Source organism: Urocampus carinirostris, chromosome 3 (genome assembly GCF_059441175.1).
Source record: "Urocampus carinirostris isolate Australia breed hairy pipefish chromosome 3, RoL_Ucar_1.0, whole genome shotgun sequence".
Lineage (NCBI taxonomy): Eukaryota > Metazoa > Chordata > Actinopteri > Syngnathiformes > Syngnathidae > Urocampus > Urocampus carinirostris.
The window spans coordinates 20,615,709-20,632,034 of NC_142351.1; the positions used below are offsets into that span (position 1 = coordinate 20,615,709).

The 16,326-nt window shown below is 40.0% G+C and overlaps 1 protein-coding gene across 1 annotated transcript; it reads right to left on the minus strand.

Annotated features, from left to right (window-relative positions):
* Positions 1-920: 920 nt before the first annotated feature.
* renbp (renin binding protein) lies at positions 921-14,376 on the minus strand. Its single transcript, XM_088329882.1, has 11 exons — positions 14,241-14,376; positions 11,302-11,412; positions 11,142-11,217; positions 10,995-11,070; positions 7,422-7,600; positions 5,071-5,298; positions 2,313-2,394; positions 1,992-2,167; positions 1,422-1,553; positions 1,186-1,273; positions 921-1,109 (listed from the first exon to the last, which is right to left on the minus strand). The coding sequence occupies exons 2-11, from the start codon at positions 11,400-11,402 to the stop codon at positions 1,036-1,038; spliced, it is 1,212 nt and encodes a 403-aa protein (XP_088186008.1). The 5' UTR covers positions 11,403-11,412; positions 14,241-14,376; the 3' UTR covers positions 921-1,035.
* Positions 14,377-16,326: the final 1,950 nt, after the last annotated feature.

Consider the following 16,326-nt stretch of genomic DNA (forward strand, 5'->3'; position numbering starts at 1 on the left):
CTTTCACCTTCTAAGAGTCCCGCAAGGATGCCAATCTTCTCGGTTTTGACCTGTTCTGGGCCCTAGGCTTCTCCATCATGGACAACATGGGTGCCACCATACTGACCGTCTTCACACCCTGGCTTCATTGCTTGCCCTCGTTGTTCACTGGACTGGGCTGCCTCACTGCACTGGGCTGCCTCACCGCCTTCAACCACCAACCCTTGCTGAACCCAACGGTGGCCCCGCTCATCCAGCCTCTACTCCGTCTGCCCCTCGCCCCACGTGATATTACAGCTGAGCTGCAAAGACTTCTGGATGATGGCATTATCAAATGGGTGGAAGCATCGCTGGGGATTTAAAACCTAGTGGTGGACTGAAAGAAGACAAATGGCCTCAAGCAGTAGTACCAGACAAATATCCCTTGCCTGCTACAGAAGAGCTCTCATCCAAGTTTCATGCAGGGTTGGATAGGGTGACTTTAACTAGATTGCTTTCAATTACTTTTGGATTGCTCCAATACCAAATATGCTAATAAAAGACAAAAGAAACTAAATATGAATAAAATTATGACTCACAACACGTGGTAAGCTTTCTCTCCTGGCTTTGATCTCTTTGATCTCCGACAAAACTAACATAAAATGCAACAGTAACGAAATAAAAAGCAATCCAAACAGCTTGCCAACATCATTATTGCCGTTCCATGTATTCCGTTACTCTCCAAGCCTGCACAAAATTTAGTCATTTTATTCATATTTAGTTTCTTTTGTCTTTTATTGGCATATTTGGAATTGGAGTAATCCAAAAGTAATTGAAAGTAATCCAGTTAAAGTAACCCTACCCAACCCTGGTTTCATGGCTGTCCACTGTCTTCTCCAAGCTCGAGGGTTACCTGCAGGTTCTCCTGTACCTGTGATACCATTACAGCCTTGTTCTGCACCCACAAGCAGAATATTCTGTTTTATTAATCACAATTTACAAATACAAAAATTTCATGTTGATTCGTCATACTTTAAAAAGAACATCCCCTCCAATTTAACACACAGAGTTGCATGATTACACTGCATTATTCAACAGATCATCCAGAATACGCTCACATAAATACAAGCAACGCGGTAAATGGAAGAACCCTGCAGAGAAACAAATGACATGATTATACATAAAGGTTTTGCATTCAATAAAACTCTAGAGCAATGTTGTTCTCACCTTTGTAAGGGCCTCCTTTAAAATCCAGAACCACTTTTCCATCTTGAGACAGATAACCAAACCATTCGCCATGTTGGTCATCAGAAAACTGTATAACATACAAGAACATGTTGTTTTGGGATAAATGGAAAGTAGTACGGACAAAAAAGCTTTAACTCAAGCAGCTCGTTGTTATTTCAATATACAGCATGACATATCGTTCTCTTTCACAAGATAAAGTTTGACGCAATACTTGCATGATTAAACGTGTAGTCATAAACTTGAGAGAATCTCTCCAGCAGTTGGGGTCGTTTGGTTTGACTGTAGGCCATTAGGAAAGCGATCAGAGCCTCACAGTGAGGCCACCACAGTTTCATATTCCACTCCAACTGCTCAAACACATCGAAAGGGGAAATTTTCATTAGGCAAGTAGCAACACCTAAAATTATCGTCCAAAACGAAAAATATTTAAAGCTGTATTCTAAGAAGAAATATGCTGAGAATGATTCTACATTAAATGAATGAAAGTGGACCTAAGAAGCCCAAATTGAACAGGAATTTACATGTTCTTAATTCCCCAATACATTTGTCAAACATGAGCTAGATCATCCCTTCAACTGCCATTTGGGTGTCACTCCTCTCAGATATCGTCCAAAACTCAGCTAGTAGCCCATGATTCATTATGTGGCTGCATTATTAATCAGCGTCATTAAACAGCTAGTGTGTGGATATAAGAGGCATCATATGTTGTGCCAGCAGGTGTAAAAAATATATATATTTTGGATTTCAAGTGCAAATCAAATCCCGGGTAACAATGTCTGAATTACCTGTGTGGGACAGTGGCCATCCACATCCAGGAAGTAGAACAGGCCACCATACTGTTTATCCCAGCCATATTGAAAAGGCAAATCTATAAACTTATCAATAGCTTTCTCCTGGAGCTCCTTGTCTCCCCATTGAGCAGAGTACTGAAGCAGGAACCAGCCCGCTTCCAAGGCATGGCCTTAATCAGAGTTGTGAGAATGAGGATGAATAAGAATTAAATACAAGAAACAATCAGTTTTCAGGAAAGAAAAATAGCTGGTAACCAAGTCCAAGTGAACCAACTGTTACTTGCACAACTTCTTGGATAAGAGTGGCTGGCTTACCTGGATTCTGAAGTCGGCCGAGGCAACCTGGCAGCTCTGCCCCGTCCGCGGACACATTCTCCAGGACAGCAGTACCATCTCTCTGAACGAAGAACAAATGGTCAATAGGTAGTATTATTTACATTATTCATTAAACAGTATTCTTTTTGATCATTGCTGTTGGTATGACAACTTGACTGTAAAAAGTTTTTGAATCTGTGTGCTTTACTCTATATACTGGACCAAACTGATTATCAAGCCAACTACCCACTTGACAAACCGTCGCATAAACTGTACTCAAAACTTCAGTGGAACCTCGGTTCTCGACCATAATCTGTTCTAGAACCCTGTTCGAAAACCGATTTGTTCAATCACCGAAATCGTTTTTCCCATTAAAAGTAATGTAAAATCGTTTTAATCCGTTCCAACACCCTGAATGTTTACCATGAACGTAAACATGAAGCCAACCCAGGCTAATCGTACGTTCGCGTTAGCGTAATCTTCCGTACGAAAGATTACGCTAACATGAACGTGTAAAAGTAAAAAAAGGATTATGAATAGGATTTCTTACCTTTGTGGTGGACGGTGGGGAGAGAAAAATCATCAAAAGTTTTTCAACCTCTTCCAAAACTTGCGGCAGTTGCTTGCTTATGCGCTAACTTCCTTAGCCACATCACTCGATTTCACAGCCTCCTTATTCTTTACTATCGTACTGATAGTAGATTTAGCCATACTGTATTCACTAGCAAGATCGGAAATTCGCACACCTCTTTCATATTTAGCTATTATGTCTTTCTTAACGGCAATAGTTGTACGAACAACTTGTCTTTTTTTACCTGTCCTGCTTGCACCGACCTTCTTCGGAGGCGTAATTAGGGGCTAAAATACCCGTACGCCGCTCAGCATCGCACCCTAGCGTACCGGCGTTCGAACTCCGATTTTTGGACCGAACAGCGAAGCAAGAATTTCTCGAAATTTTTGGTCGAACACCGATTTGTCCGAACTGAGAGGCGTTTGAAAACCGAGGTTCCACTGTATACCGAAATGTTTATACGAGACAAAACTTTACCTCCGAGCCAGATTAACTCATCAAAAGAGCCATATATGGCTTACAAGACATAGATTGCTGACCCCTGATCTATTATAGCTATACCTTTTGAAACAGTATGGCAATGGCAAACATTTAACTAGTACAGTTCAATCTTTAGCACAAGCACCGTTAGGAAGCAGCTATGAGGGCACACACTAACCCAAATAGCAAAATGAAATGATTCAAACTCAAAACACTATTTAACATGGAGATTGATGTGGTAGTTTCTAGTGGAGAGCAGCTAACTACCACTGCACCAGATCTTAGCATAAGCAACAGTCGGAGGCAGATAATCGTACAAGAAAAAGTACCACAAATTGCAAAAGTATAATCACAAAAACTATATCATTAATTCTGATTTCTCTAGTAGATTGAGGTAAAGAGCAACTAACAAATACAGCACCAATTTCTAGCATAAGCAAAAGGTATAGGCAGAAAGTAGGAAAAACAATACTTAAAATAACAAAAACGCAGTCACCAATAATATGTTTAAGAATTCTGATGACTCTAGTAGTTGGAGGTAAAGAGCAGCTAAATACTACTACACCATTTTTCTGCATAAGCAACAAATAAAGGCAGATATTTTTGAGAACAAAAACGGCTGGATCCCCTGGGTTCCGATAGCTAGGCCTTCCTACCACATCAGCTTCTACCAATAGTCAGGATTATAATTTATTTAGGACGGACGGCATGGCAGCTGAATAGTTAGCGCGTTCGCGGCACAGTTCTGAGGTCATGGGTTCAAATCCAGCTACAGTGGGACCTCACTACTTCGCGGTTCCACGTTCGCAGGTTCAGAGCTTTGCGGGTCTAAAAAAATAAAATAAAATGAAATAATTAAAAAAAAAAATTATAAAGCATTTGTGAGATGGGATTTCCACTTTTCGCGGGTGGTTTTGGTCCCCATTAACCGCGATAACCGAGGGATTACTGTAGTAGACTTCCTGTGCGGAGTTTGCATGTTCTCCCCGTGCTTGTGTTCTACTCCGGGCACTCCGGTTTCCTCCCACATTCCAAAACCATGCATGTCTGGTTGGTGTGAATGAGCGATTGAATAGTTATCTGTGTGTGCCCTGCGACTGGCTGGCAACCGGTTCAGGGTGTCCCTTTTCCAATGCCTGAAGATAGCTGAGATGGGCCCCTGTACCCCCGTGACCCTACTGGGGATAAGTGCAGATAATGGATGGATGGATAATTCACCCACAAATATTTAGATGATAGAGGCTCTATTTCTTTCTTTTCCTGCTGCCTGGCTGGTGGTTGACCAAGGGAGGACAAACCCGAATGAGTCTGGACTTGAGGCATGCAATCATCTGCATTGACTGAGATTGTAAGCTCTGTGGTTGCTGTCTTGGACTTCTTGCACAATTTCAGTTGACTTTGTGTTGTCTATCAGTGCCCTTTCAATATCCATTGCAGCCTGTTGATCCTGTAAGGGGGGATTTTCCAATGTAGTATTTTTGCAAGGTTACTGATTTTCCTCATGCTGGGGTTTTTAAGTTTTTACTTGCTCTTACGAAGGTTTCAGATCAGAAGATGTTGTATTGTAACTGGTGCAGACTCTTGTCATTGAGGCTATGCAAATAAATGTGACTTGACTTAATAGCAAAATAAAGAAATGTTTAGGTATGAGTCATGGTTTCAGGTATACGTGATGCAACATGCCATTGCATGAAAACTTGTTCAAACCTGGACATGTTGGAGAATCTGCTGCACACACCAGCTGCTCAACTTTTTGTACTTAAGGACTGCATCCTGACCACGGCCTTCTGTTAGTTGTTGCACTAGACACATCAGCATCATCGGCACTGCCATGCTGTTGGTGTGCGTCTCACCGGGTAGCGTAGGTCGGCCCAACCCTGTTGGGTCAACCTGAACCCAGATGATGAGCTGTGCCATCATATTTTCAGCCTCTAGCTGGGTACAAAAGAAGTAGTCAAATGTTATGCTGGTTAATATTTCATTCCAGACATCTTAAAAGCGTTTCTTTGCATGAAAATCAAGAACCCTACTTATTTTTCATTTCAGGGTGTGTAAGCCGGGTTGTAAAAGGTTGATCAACTTACAAACCTTAGGCTAAAGCATTGAAAAAAAAACCTATTCCAAACTCAGAGGAGCTAATGTTATACTTTGTTTTGCTTGACGGCAGCTATGTAGGACCAATCCTGCCATATGGAGAAACAAATGTACAGATAAATAAATACATACAAATATATGACTTATAAATAAATGAAGACATGAATAAATCACGTAGTGCCTAAATATATGAAATAAATACTATGCCACTTTGTCACAATAAAACGTTATTAAAACGAGAGGGCGGGTCCAACTGGCTAAGCTTTTCACCTATTGGTTAACCGGCAAGTGCACTAATCAACTGCAATGCCTTTACCCCCAAAAAACATGAAAAAATAAATGCCAAAATAAATAAATGACAAATTACATTTTTCTTGTAAGGTTTACACATTTTCCGCTCCAAGATTTTAAGCTCTCTTAAGACCTTGAGAGAAGAAATGTTAGATCATTAAAATGTGTCACTGAATATGTAATCATAATTGCATGGGTTTTCCAGTTATACTAGTTTTGTTATTTATCAACATTATTAGTTTGGAGGGCAGCACGGCGGTGCAGTGGTTCGCGCGTGTGCTGCACAGTTCTAAGGTCATGAGATCGAACCTCCTGTGTGGAGTTTGCATGTTCTCCCCGTGCTTGCGTGGGTTTCCTCCCACATTCCAAAAACATCCTTGTCAGGTTGATTGGCCGGCCCAAATTGTCCCTAGGTGTGAATGAGCGAGCAAGTTGTCTGTCTTTGTGTGCCCTATGACTGGTTGGCAACCAGTTCAGGGTGTCTCTTGCCTACTGCCCGAAGATGGCTGGGATGGGCTCCAGCACCCCCGTGACCCTACTGAGGATAAGCAGTGTAGATAATAGAATGGATGGATTATTACTTTGATAATCACATTATTCATACAGTTGTTATAAACGCATCTCATGTTTATTCACATATTTGAATTATGTATTTGCTTGCTGTATTCATTTGATGTTTCAATGTATCCTTTATTTTCTTCAGTACTTTTCTAGCAATGTTTCTGTGGGGTGTTCTTATAAGTCAGGCCTCGAATCTGCTATACTTATTACAACACCTGCAAAATCCCGCTAGATGCAGTCTGAACAAAGGTTTCTTGTAAAGGTGTCCCTTCCTTGTATTTTAAGTACAGTTTTGTTAAGTATCATTTTGTCAATCCACACCTCTTTCCTATAAAGACAGGGGCGAAAAAAAATTCTATGGTTGTCTCTGGGTTTACCGTATCCCATTCACGGGCCCAGGGTACACTCGGGTGTTATTTTGGAACTTTGTAATAAAAGTCCTTAACCCATCTGCTCTCTTCAATTCTTTTTCTTTGTCCAAATACTCGGCTCGTGAGTGGACCACGCGAGACACGGATTGTCTTTGTCAACACAAGATAACGCACTCCTTGCCTTTTGGAACGAGAACGCTCTCCTGAACAATGGGTCTACAGTGCAGTTTGTTTCATTTTATTTTGTACTTTTGTAATTAAAGTCTTCAACTGATCTGCTCTCTTCAGCTCCTATTATTTCTCCGTCTGGTCCCGGAAACTGAACATGCGGCGACATAAGGATGTCTACTATTTATTTGTACATACTGTATGGCTAGATTGGTCCTCTATAGGCAGCCACACAACCTGTTTTAACCACAGATTATTTTTGCAAAACTTACACAAGACACGCAACTTTTCAAAATCTAGTAACTACCAGACAAAATAAAGTATCAAAAGCTGTTATTCCAAGTTACATTTATATTCTGTCAAATAAAAAAAAAGGTCGCGTTTTTTTAAAAACTAAATTGAAATGTAATCAAGAAATATCAAAGTCCAAAGAGGTATAGAAGATTTAAACTCCTAATTTGTTGATAACTGACATTCACCAGAGGTTTGCATTATTATTATTATTACCACAATGCATAGCAAAATACAATAAAAGATCAATTTGATTCAGATTCTCTTAATTGGTGTGTCTACCTGCATGTCCTCGTCGCCTGTGATTCTGCTCAGCTCGTCCAAGGCCATGATGTAGAAACATTCACTGAAAATGGTTCTCTGGATTTTCACAGCTTTCCCATCTCGTGTTAGACAGAAAGAGCACTTCATCTGACCGTTGCTGTTGGAAACACGGGCAAACTTTCGAAGGAAAGTCCCTCCTGAATAAGAGAAAACAGTTATCAATGCCTGGACATCAGTATAAACAGGGTTAGTCAAAACAGGCATAAGCATGCATACAGCTACACACATGATCACAAACACGCAATTATGATACATTTAATTTTGTACTGAAATTGACACCAATACATTAACAAAAAGAATGAACAGTATTCGTTTTACCTGATATTTGCATAGTTTAACGTCAAAACAAAAGCAATTCTTAAACAAAATCCAAATAGCACTTGGTGTTACCAAAAAGCTTCCTCCTAAAAAAAATAAAGCTTAATTAAGCATCTAAAATTTAGTTAAATATGTGTTTCCTCCTGTTTAACATGAGTTTGAATATGATCAATATATATTGAAAGTACTCTCATTCCAGATGAGGGACGAAAGCATGACCAACTTAGGTGCCTAGGTGCCTAACTTGTTTGGGTGTTTGGGCTTTTGGACCATGGCCAACCCCAATTTTTTTTTTGTGTGTGTGTTTTTTGCTATTGTTTCCCTTTTATTTTCTTTGTTATTGCATGCGTTTGTCTTGCTGTTGGTCACCCCTCTTGACTAAGGTAGATAGATAGATAGATATACTCTCATTCCAGTTATGACTTGGATAACATCTGTTGCATGCACAGCAGGAGTCCAGGTGTGGCTTCCACTCAGCTTTTTGAAGTCGATAATGACAGACAGGGTTTCATTTACACAGGTTGCCCTAATATATAACCCTGGTGCAGAATGTCTCCATATTAGGTACATTTTGTGTTTACATCAAAGGAAAATATGTAAAAAATACAGTACTTGACGATGAAATTTCCCAGGTTGGTAGAGATCTACTTAAGTTCGAAATGGAACCTAACAATCCTTTCTAAACAATTTAAACAAAAAGAAATATTGTTTTTTTTTTACATACACAATATTGAAAACCTATTTGTTGAATAAAATTTTGTTAAAATTTAGAATCGCTAAATTTCAAACCAGGCTGTACTTGCCCAACATACCACAGAAAATGAAACCAATCTGTTTAAACCTGATATGTAATGAAAAAAACACACGGATATTTTACCATAAAAAGTCAAATTGCATTCAACATGTTTTTTGTATTGCATTACTGACTATTATGATACATTTACACTGTAAAAAGAAAATTTAAATATGGACAATTTTGCGCCATTTATCAGTAGAAAACACGTATGCAAAGAAAATATTTAAATAAAAGTTTCATTGTTTTGTACAGTATAGGTTTAAAGGAAGAGTTAAGTTTTTTGAATTTGAGTCTTATTGTTTTATATGACAAAAACCCTGGCATTTCAAAAATGCATGTGTAGTGTAAACTATTCATAGCCTCAAGTGTGTAAAGTAAAATTTGTAAAGAGGCTGACTCAGTGATAACATTTTGGACTTGGGGCAACACAAAATGTCAGAAAAGTGCTGAGACAAGAGTAATTTGTGCAAAGTCTAAGTTCCGAACAGCGTAAACGGAAGTTAGACATTTATACACTTATGCCACATCCTGGCAGCATAGAGTGGATTTGATGACTGTGTGCTATGCAGTACTTTTCGCTGTGGACTCGAGTCTTTTGTTAAAGATGAGTTGGCTGTTCGCAATGATGCTACCAACTTGCAGGACATTATAGCTTCGACCAGTTGATTGAACAATTGTACGAGGGGGAAGACGGAGAGAGAACGGGGCCTGGAGCGCTTCAATCCACTCCAGCAGGCCTAACAAGTGACTAACAAAGAGTCTTTGGGTCAAGCCATGGCTCAACACGCAGGACGCTAAAGTTTCAATTGTGTATGGCTCTGAGAGAAGAATCTATACAATTAGGTGGAGGAGCACTCTTCCTAGAAGAGAGACTGATTTTATCGGACCGGGGCCTATCTCTTATGTGGGTAGCTTGGCCACAGAATCACAACCACTCCGACAAGACGAACACCCTTAACACCGACCATTCTGCTTGGACAATGAAGAACAGGAACAGAGATGGCAGCTGCGAAACCCAAATTCTGACAAGCAACGTAAATCCACAGAGTTCCCACAAACAAGCATAATGAACACTTATAGAGTAGTTCTGTCGGGAGGGTTTTTAAGAGATGGGAAAAGAGTCCGAGTGAATGCTGTTGTGGATTCCGGGACAGACGATTGCTTTATTGACTCCAGCGCTAAAACTGTGTCAGACCTTCCTGTTGAACCACTATGAGGAAAAAAAAAGTGTTAGAACTTGACAGTCGCCTACTGGGGTTCGCTACTCATCCTACAGAGCTGCTCATGTTATCCTCACACATCTTCATCGAGCTGAAGTAATTCCTTGTGATGACTTTCTGATCCATGCCAGAAGTTTTAGGAATGTTGAGATAATTGTAAAAAAATCCCGAAAATTGGAACAAACTGGGCCTTGAATCTTGGAGTATGTTTTTTCACTCCCATTTCTTTGGGTCACCAGAGAGTGGGAGTCTGTCAAATCTTCAGACCCGTAAGAATCTAAAAAAAGATCCAGATCGTATACCATGAGTTGAGTAAAAAAATTATAGCAAGGACCGTGCCTAGCTCCCGCTACGCCAAAGACCGAATGGATAAAGACAGTTCAAATTTTAATGTCCCACCTTTTGTTATGCTGATCTCTATTTTTCAAACTTGCAAATCAAAATAGAATGAGGCCATGACTGCATCAGCACTGTTAGGGTTGACATTTTCTGCTTTTAAACTGATAGGTCTCACAAACATTTGCCAGTGAGGAGGAAAAAAAAGAGGGATTTCAATCAAAAGGGATATCACAAAAACGCCACATCAATAATTTGCTTCAATATAATCCAGCAATCAATGCATTCACAAGGCACCAGCAGACATCCAAATTACATTTATACACCAGCAGCCAGGTATCATGGTGGCTGAATGGTTAGCATCCCTACCTCACAGTTCAGAGTTCCCAGGTTCAATCTCAGATTCTTGATTACCCGCCTTCCTTTGCGGGTTTTGCATGTTCTCCCTGGGAACTCCGGTTTCCTCCCATATTCCAGGAACATGCATGACAGGTTAAATGATGACTCCAAATAACCCTCGGTATGGATGTGTGTGAGTGGTTGTATGTCTAGAAGTGCCCGTTCAGTGGCTGGCAATTAGTCCAGGGTGTCCCCTGTCCACTGCCGAATGTCAAATGGGATTGTCTCCGGCACCCCTGTGACTCCAGTGAGGATATGCCGTTCGGAAAATGAATAAATGCATAACCAGCGGTATGATGGAGAAACATGCATTGTGTAACAGTAACCTAGCTTTTCCAATGGTACTGTTACATGTGCCGATATTGACCAACCAGCATAGTAATCAATGGCACTGGTGATGACTAATCAATGATTGCATCAAGAGCGACTAAATATAGTGGACTAATATTTGAGCACGCATACCAGCTTTGGCTGCTTCAAGGATTTCAGGCCTGTGGAACCGATCCATTGTTCTGTACAAACGACAGTACATCCACACCTAGGAAGGTACAAGAATAGTCAAGATGTCGATGGAAAATTATGGATTACATCCTTTAAAAATTCACTTACCTGTCGGCCCTGCAGCCAGACATATTTTAACTCATCATAAATTGTCCCATTTTTCGCAATACAATTGAAGAAGCCACTGAAACAGGAAGAAGTCAGCCATCAACACAAATCAAATTTTTAATCACAACACTTCAGATTAACTGTGAATAATTTGCATTACCCATAAACCGTGTCATGAGAGTTTTTCAGCCAGAAATCCACAACGCTGTCCAGTTCTTTGCGAATCCTCTCTCGGCACTCTTCCAATTTTACTACAGACATCGTGATTTTTCTACAGGGAATGGAAGGATATTTGTGAGACGTGTAAGAGAAACAATATTCTGAACTCAAAGCACTCCAAGTTTATTCTGAAGGGGATAGTACCGTTTAGTGGTTGTTAACAATACTTACATTCAAATCCCACCATATACGGCGTTAGAATAAAGCAGCCCCCCCTCCTCCATACATCCAGCCCCGCTTTTAAAATGGAAAAATATTAGTGATCGTGAACGCATGCTACGATTGTTACCAAGAATGTCTCCTTTGTCTGGATGTTTAGGATTTTTGTAGCTAAGAGACTGCAAAAGACAGCAAAATAAAGTCAAACATTGTAATATGCATCCATATATCCACTTTTCCATAAACGGGTTTAGAATAAAGCGGCCCCCCACCCCCCGTACATCTAACCCCAATGAACAGGATCTTAAAAGTTTCTCATTACCTATACATTATGTTGTGTGACAGAGTGGCAGTATCTCAGCAGGTAAAGCGCTCATCTTGGGATCAAGAGATCGCAGGGTCGATTTCCAGCTCCTCCATGTTATGTCAAAGTGTCCTTGGGCAAGACACTGAATCCCTAATGCCCCCGATAAGCAAGTAGTTGCCTTGGAGTAGTAGTGCATGGCTGATGCTGCGATTGGTGTGTGTGAATGGGTTTCTTTATCAAATGTGTTATTTCAATGATTGCTTTATTTGATTATTCTTAAAGCAGTCATCAATCAGTTGCATTAGTTATTGATTGAGAGGATCAAAATAGAATTAAAAAACATTTTCAGAGAAAAAGGCACAATAATAATTTAAAGGTCCAGTTAAGGTGTCTGAAACACTGATCTGTATCACATTTGAAAAAATTGCTGCAAAGACCAACTTCGATAATGGGACATCGAAAAGCCACTTCCTTCAATTTTGTGAAAAAAAAAAAAAATGTAGATAATGGATTTTACCAATTTCTCAGAATTGACTTTACGTTTATTAGATAGCCCAACCAGTAATGGCGGTTCTATATTAAATTACTCCCTGGGCGAGACTACTGGTGATTAGGGCTATACAAATAAACATAACTTGATCACCTCATGCCCCCCCCTCCTTTCATAAAGAAAACAAATGCTAAGAGACAAATTTAAAACGAAAAAATGAAGTACTCAGTTGCACAAATACAAACATAAATATGGGAAACATCCAAAAAATGCATAAATAATATATACAACTACAGTAAATTAATAAAAATTGCAAATATTTATCCAAAAAATGCTGAAATAATACAAATACACTGCAGACATAAAACTGGCAAATATTTATCGAAAATGTGGAGAACAATAATATAAAATAATAAAACAGACCTATATTCTTATAAAGCAAATCACACAATTAGACACATTTGACAACACACTAAGGCGGCTGAGTGGTAAGCGCGTGTGCGGCACAGTTCCGACGTCATGAGATCGAATACTACTGTGTGGAGTTTGCCTGTTCTCCCCGTGCTTGCGTGGGTTTCCTCCCACATTCCAAAAACATGCATGTCAGGTGAATTGTCCGGTCCAAATTGTACGTGCAAATGAGCGAGTGAAATGTCTGTCCCTGTGTGCCCTGCGACTGGCTGGCAACCAGTTCAGGGTGTCCCTTGCCCACTGCCCGAAGATAGCTGGGATGGGCTCCAGCACCCCCGCGACCCTACTGAGGTTAAGCGGAGAAGATAATGGATGGATTGATGGATGAAAACACACTAAAAGAAACAGTAGTTGTTTAATGAAAAGAAAACCAACTAAAATCTGACCTTTCTGGCTCTCCCTGATAATCAATAAAATCGTCATAAGCAATCTTCTCCCCTATATCGTGATTTAAGCTGATGACAGCAAGGCCAGTGAGCCGTTCTGAGACATGGTTGACCTCAGGTACGACTTTATCAACCTCCGTTTTGTTCCTCTGCTTGAGCCGCCGTGACTGGCAGAGAGAGACAAAATGTGCAGCATTTGGCCTGTATTTTCAAAGTTATGAATAATGGGCGCTATTTGAAAAACAGGATAGTATTTATGTACAGTAGTAATACAGAGAATCTTCCCCCTACCCCAGTCAAAGGTGAACTGTCCTCTAGGCCGCCCCTCTCCTACGCTTTTCTTGGTCTCAGCCTTAGTCTATCTCAACACCAGCAAGCAGGCGTGTGAAAGCTGCAACGAAGGGGTGCCCATTTGACAAGAGGCAATGTCATATGGTGGTAAACAATTCAAAACCGCTTTTTGGCGCTCATTTTTTGTAATTGTTTATTTTTAGGGGATGATCTTGTCCCGAAAACTGCCACTTCCCACCACCGCCTATAAAATGGTATATCTCTTGTGCAGTCTCTTCTTAAGGTTTCTTCATTTTTCTCATGCAGCTGTTTTGAGTTATTCCTTGCCTTCATGTAGGTTTTAGATCAGGGAATGGTGTAATAATAGTCTGTAGTTTGCAATAGAATGTGGTCTGTGCATCCCTTTGAGACTTCTTGTGATTAAGGGCGGCACAAATAAACATGACTTGACATTAATCCATCACTTTCATATAAAAAGTTTTGTTATCCTTGCACACAAAAATGTAAATCATAGCATCTCCGCGTTTGAAATAAGTGGGAAGTGACACGAGGAGGGCTGAACTCTTAAAAGACGTTACGTTTCTCTTTTAGTTTGCAAACAACATCCACAAGAGAGCAAGTTGCTCTACAACATTTTAGACGTTCTGCAACATCGCTTTGACGAAATGCTTCTCGCGATGTCCTCTGTATTTAAAACAGACTTGCTTGATCTGCGATACTGCATGTACAGAATCAAGACACTAAATGTGTGTTAATAAAAACGAATTTTTACCTACCGAGTTGGCAGGTATTAAAGAGGTGTGAGGGTGGATTGATCCTGAGGATTTTGGCCGTCTCCCACTCGAGTGCTGCGCTTCACTTCACCGAGCCTGTCACATGATTAGGCAAACACAAGTGGAAAGTCTTCCTGGCCTGTGACATCATGCCTGGAACGTGACACTTAAAAACGGAGGCAGTCGGAGACTCATATTTGGATTTTTATTTCATTTTCTTTGCCATATTCATACCTGTCAACCTGTACGGTTTTGCCGTACAAAGTACGTTTATTATGCATTTTAAGACGTACGACGTACGAGAATACAGTAATCCCTCGGTTCTCGCGGTTAATGGGGACCAAAACCACCAGCGAAAAATGAAAATCCGCGAAGTAGCGACGCCCCTTCATAAATGCTTGAAAAAAATAAAAAATATATATAATATATATATAATATATATATATATTTCCTCCGGGCAGTCCGGTTTTCTCCCACATTCCAAAGACATGCATTTCAGGTGGATTGGCCGGTCCAAAATTGTCTGTCCCTGTGTTCCCTGCGATAGGCTGGCAACCAGTTCAGGGTGTCCCCTGCCCACTGCTTGCTGGGATGGGCTCCAGCACCCCTGCGACCCAACTGAGGATAAGCGGTGCAGCTAATGAGATGAGATATGTATATTTTTTTAAATTGTTTTTTTAATTATTATTACTTTTTGGACCTGCGAAGCTCTAAACCCGCGAACGTGGAACCACGAAGTAGCGACACCCCTTCAAAAATGCTTAAAAAAAAATACATATATATATATATATATATATATATATATATATATATATATATATTACATTTATTTAATTATCATTATTTTTTAGACGCGCGAAGATCCGAACCCGCGAACATGAAACCGCGAAGTAGCGAGGTCCCACTGTATCCGTACGAAAAAACGCAAATTGGTCAATGATGGGTACCATCCGGTGTACACCGACTATCACGAAACGGCAAATCAATCAAGTCAAACGAGTTCGCCGCGGAAGCCTCTATCTCGGTATCGTTTTTTCCGTTGCAAACCAAGTGAGCGGTTTGATGTAGTGAAAGGGAGTCCGTCTCTTTTTAGAGAACCGGCTTTTTCGGCTCAACTCATTAAAGAGAGCCGGCTCTCAAACGGCTCACTTGCTTTGATGCATTATATTTCGAATTATGTTGTATAAAGAAGTTAAGAAAAAAAGGAAGTATAAAATGACAGGTTTGTGGTTATCCTTTTAATCAGTATATTAACAACAATAATTTAATATGAATTGATAATTTGAATAAGAAAATGTATTATTCTACTATATTCTATTTGCATGTAATTTTTCCTTCTACAGTGAACGTCCAAGCTACTTATTTTTTGAACTTTTTTTTATAATAAACCTCATTCATGTCGAGCAACTCAGGATCTCACAACAAAATGTTAATTAACAATATATACGATATAACGAAACACATCTACAGTATAACATGTTAAACTACATAAATAAACATGTTTGAAAAAAAAAAAGATGGTGCAAGATTATTTTGTAAGGGAAAATACGACAGTTTGTAAGGGCATGGAGCCCTGGAGCTTGACAGGTATGCTTATTGAACATTCGCATACACACTCCCATACAAACGTCTTACTACAGTGTTGCGTAAACAGTACATTCAAACTGTCCAACAAACTAAAATACCAATAAAGAAAAAGGAAAAATTTTGATGATGATGGCGGCGCGCATAGACGCAGCGGCTCACAGCTCTTCAGGTAATTTTCTATTACCATTCTCTTGTCCATTTTGCTTTCTTTTCTGGACACATGCGTGGCCAATAATACCTAAAGTAGGGAGGACATAGAGATGCATACCTTTCAATGTCAGCCAATTGCTCCCCTTGTTATTGATTTCAAATCCCCTTATTAAGCGACAGCAAACTTGACAAACACAATGCGGCACCTATTTACTCTTATTTATACAGACTATGCAAAATAGCGCGACAATATAAGCAATTTACGGTGACGTTTTTGTGTGCTACTAGTAGGGCTGCACGATTTTGGAAAAAAACCCAATTGCCGACTTTTCAGACCAGTATTGCAATTTTC

Coding starts and splice junctions, on each gene's coding strand:
- renbp (XM_088329882.1), bottom strand. CDS start 11,402: ATGTCTGTAGTAAAATTGGAAGAGTGCCGAGAGAGGATTCGCAAAGAA. Junction 5,299..7,421: donor CAGGCGACGAGGACATGCAG/GTAGACACACCA, acceptor TTTTGTACCCAG/CTAGAGGCTGAAAATATGAT. Junction 1,554..1,991: donor ATGGCCACTGTCCCACACAG/GTAATTCAGACA, acceptor GTGTTTGAGCAG/TTGGAGTGGAATATGAAACT.